Consider the following 3,929-nt stretch of genomic DNA (forward strand, 5'->3'; position numbering starts at 1 on the left):
TGGAGGGAAGGAAAGTCTTCTTGTTTCTTTTTCAGAAACAGATCCTGTCTAACCCTGAATGTTAGGAAACACCTTGTATCTGTGACTTTCCTTCCCTCCAAACAAAAGGACCTTCTCCTACTCCGCTCCCGTTTCCTGGAATATCTTGTAAAAAGATTCAAAAAGCGTTCAATACAAAAAAAAACTTGTAAAAAGATCTGAAGCTCTCAACCTTTGACCTCTCTAAGTGGCTTCATACATCTGATAAGTTCCTGCGGATGTTCCTGTTTTTAGTTTCTACATCGTCTTATAATCTAGATGTTATTGTTTCATTTTGTAATATAATTTTCTTCCATTTATTTTTCAACTTATATGCTTTTTTTATGATTGTCTCCTGTCGTGTCATCATTATTTGTTAAACCAGGTCTCTGTTGTAAACGAGTCCTCGAGGCTCAATGAGACTAACCTGTAGAAATAAAGGCTGAATGAACAGACTTCTGTCTTTCCTCATCTTATTTCAAGTACAGTGACAGTTTTACAGACAGAAGCATGGTTGTGCCATGGGATATCCAGTGTCCAAGTGGTATATTGAACTTTAGAAAATTACATATGATGCATGTATACTATAACAATATATAGATAATCTAAAGAAATACAGGTGCTGATCATAACATTAGAATATCATGAAAAAGTTGATTTATTTCAATAATCCCATTCAAAAAGTGAAACTTGTATATTATATTCATTTATTACACACAGACTGATATATTTCAAATGTTTATTTCTTTTAATGTTGATGATTATAACTGAAAACTAATGAGAACCACAAAATCAGTATCTCAGAAAATTAGAATATTACTTAAGACCAATAAAAAAATGATTTTTAGAAATGTTGTCCAACTGAAAAGTATGAGCATAAAGTATGAGCATAAAGTATGAACATAAAGTATGAACATAAAGTATGAACGTAAAGTATGAACGTAAAGTATGAACATAAAGTATGAACATAAAGTATGAACATAAAGTATGAACATGAAGTATGAACATAAAGTATGAACATAAAGTATGAACATAAAGTATGAACATAAAGTATGAACATAAAGTATGAACATAAAGTATGAACATGACGTATGAACATGAAGTATGAACATAAAGTATGAACATAAAGTATGAACATAAAGTATGAACATAAAGTATGAACATAAAGTATGAACATAAAGTATGAACATGTTCAGCATCAGTACTTAGTTGTTGCTCCTTGTGTCTGGATCACTGCATCAATGCATCATGTCATGGAGTGGATCAGTCAGTGTCTCTGCTCAGGTTCTGAGAGTCCAGGTTGTTCTGATCGTGGCCTTCAGCTCTTCTGAAGTGTTGGCTCTGGTGCATCACATCTTCCTCTTCACAATACTCCATAGAGTTTCTATGGGGTTAAGGTCAGGAGAGTTTGCTGGCCAGTTAACAACAGGGACACCATGGTCCTTAAACTGAAATAAATCAACTTTTTCAGGATATTCTAATTTTATGACCAGCACCTGTATTTGATTTAAATGCACACTGGAAATATTTTTTCATCCATCCATCATCTTTTACCCACTTCTTCCTCTCAGGGTCATGGGGGTCAGCGGTGCCCATGTCCAGCAGTCACTGTGCGAGAGGCGGGGGACACCCTGGACAGGTCTCCAGTCCATCACAGGGACACATAGAGACAAACGAGACAAACAACCATTCACTCTCTCACCTAGGGACAATTTAGAGTTACCAATCAGCCTAACATGCATGTTTTTGGTCTGTGGGAGGAAACTGGAGTACCTGGAGAAAACCCACGCATGCACGGAGAGAACATGCAAACTCCACCCAGAAAGGCCCCTGGACCGGGGTTTGAACCAGGGTAACCTGGTTACTGAGAGGCAGCAGCTCTACCAACTGCACCACCGTGCTGCCCACAATATTTTTTCAGTAAAAACAAATTAAAGTTCACAAAACTTGTTGCTGATCTCCCACAGCTTTGTTGCTGTTGCATCATCCTTGGCTTTAGCGCCGACTTCCTTCACAGTGCAGTTGGAGAAGTAACGCCCACTGAGATGTTCAATGCCCTCCTGCAGAGCGCAGTGCAGGGTGGTCTGGCATCCCTGGGTGGTGTTCTTGATAAACAGAACTTCCACAGGTATCATGAGTGTTCGTAAAAATGGATTTACATCCTTGAGCAGCTTAGTTCTGACACACCCTGCAAACACAGAAAGTAGACTGTTATCAGTTTTAAGTATTTTAAGCTAACACAACAACAGATCAGTTCCAGCAATCTATGCTCTGTCCCTCAGATGAAACACTTGAAACTTCTCATACCTGACTTGTAAGGCAGAGGTGGCAGATAATTAAAGGTTCAAATGTACCTCGTCATTATGTCACTGCTACTTCTGTTGACATGTAATCTTACGTGTACAAAGTCTTTGCAAAATATGAAGTACACGTCACTGTACACACACATACAGACTGAAGAAGTCTTCTGGATAAAAGACGAAACGTTTCAACAAAGACGAATCCATCCAGAGGACCTGACTCAACCCTGTTAGATGAAGTACACACTGTTTCACTTGTAGGGTTTTCAATAACTGACCATTTCATCTTCATCAGTGCCTAAAATGAGATGAACACAACATGTCTTGGTACTACATCACCCTGTACTTTATGAAGGGTTTGTAAGGACCCCCGTGACTAGCACAAAAGTCCAACAACAGAATTTCTTCACCCTAACCACACTCCCTTAATCAGTCATTGCTAACACTGACCAAACTCCTCACACTTTCTAGGTATTGCTTCCACAACTACAGAAGATGTAGTCCTTCTGGTTATTTGACACCTGTTAGATAATTCAGAAGTCTTGTGAGACAGCAAAGCCCTAAAAGGCCTACTTTTTCAGCTTGATGCTCTTCATTGCTACGGGTGTCTACGAACAGATCACAACAGACACCACTCACAACCTTCTGGCCACAACTCCAGGAAACCCCACCTGCAACAGAAGGCTTGAACAAAGCCCGATTGGTTTCCAAATTGTCCTTGGGATATGTGGAAAAAAGTTTCTTGAGGTTTGAATTGAAAATTCAACATTAAATTTAGTTGTAGCTCCGAGTGTCAACAGAAGTCGTCCCAGGGCACTGAACAGAAACATTCATAAAAAGCCAATCAGTGAAAGTTCTCTATCTAAGGAAGCAGATTGGGTTGACTCTTCATCACAGTCTCTCATCCTGAGCAAGCACAAAGGAGACAGTGGGAAGAAAAACTCCCTTTTAACAGGAAGAAACCTCCAGCAGAACCAGGCTCAGGACGAGCGTCCATCTGCTTCGACCGGCTGGTCATCAACTTACATAAACTTTCTTAAGTTTTTACTTTTATTTCAAAGCCTGGTTCAAGCACTGAAATCTTAGAAAGCAGCTCGAGTGTGTTCTGTGTCTGCATTAGTTCCTTCCTTTAATTCTCCTCTTCTAGAGGAAGATCATTCTTCTAAAGAAACCATCCAGAGGACCTGACTCAACTTTGTTGGATTATTCTACGTGGATGATTGAGCATGAACTTTGATGTTTTGAACCACTTTGGCCATGGCTACCTCAGACGAGTCAGTGGAGGAGAGGATGGACTCCAGAAACTATCTGAGCACCATCAAACTGGTTGACCCACTATGTAAAGGTGCTATTTATAAGACTGAGTTTGTTGTGGCTCCTCGGACTGATGAAGTCTTTTGGATGAAAGTAGAAATGTTTCAACAAAAAGAAACTGTCCAGAGAACCTGACTGAACCTTGTTGGGTCTCCTCTTCTAGGTTTCTGCACGTGTCAGACAACAAATACACGAGCTGAGGACAAATGGAGTTCTACGTTAACCCAACTTTCAGTCACTATTCCTAATAAACCTCAGAGAGGAGAGACAGGGGAGACCTGGGACTCACTGGAGACA

General features: G+C 39.9%; 1 protein-coding gene across 1 annotated transcript in view; it reads right to left on the reverse strand.

Annotated features, from left to right (window-relative positions):
- Window positions 1-1,949: 1,949 nt before the first annotated feature.
- The window catches only part of LOC119411050 (retinol dehydrogenase 11-like), a 4,986-nt gene continuing 3,006 nt past the window's right edge, over window positions 1,950-3,929 (reverse strand). The window contains exon 3 of the mRNA XM_037677973.1: window positions 1,950-2,206. Coding sequence (XP_037533901.1) covers window positions 1,950-2,206 — 257 coding nt within the window. The remainder of the gene's footprint in view (window positions 2,207-3,929) is intronic.

The sequence above is a fragment of the Nematolebias whitei genome, chromosome 6 (assembly GCF_014905685.2).
Source record: "Nematolebias whitei isolate Nwh7 chromosome 6, NemWhi1, whole genome shotgun sequence".
Lineage (NCBI taxonomy): Eukaryota > Metazoa > Chordata > Actinopteri > Cyprinodontiformes > Rivulidae > Nematolebias > Nematolebias whitei.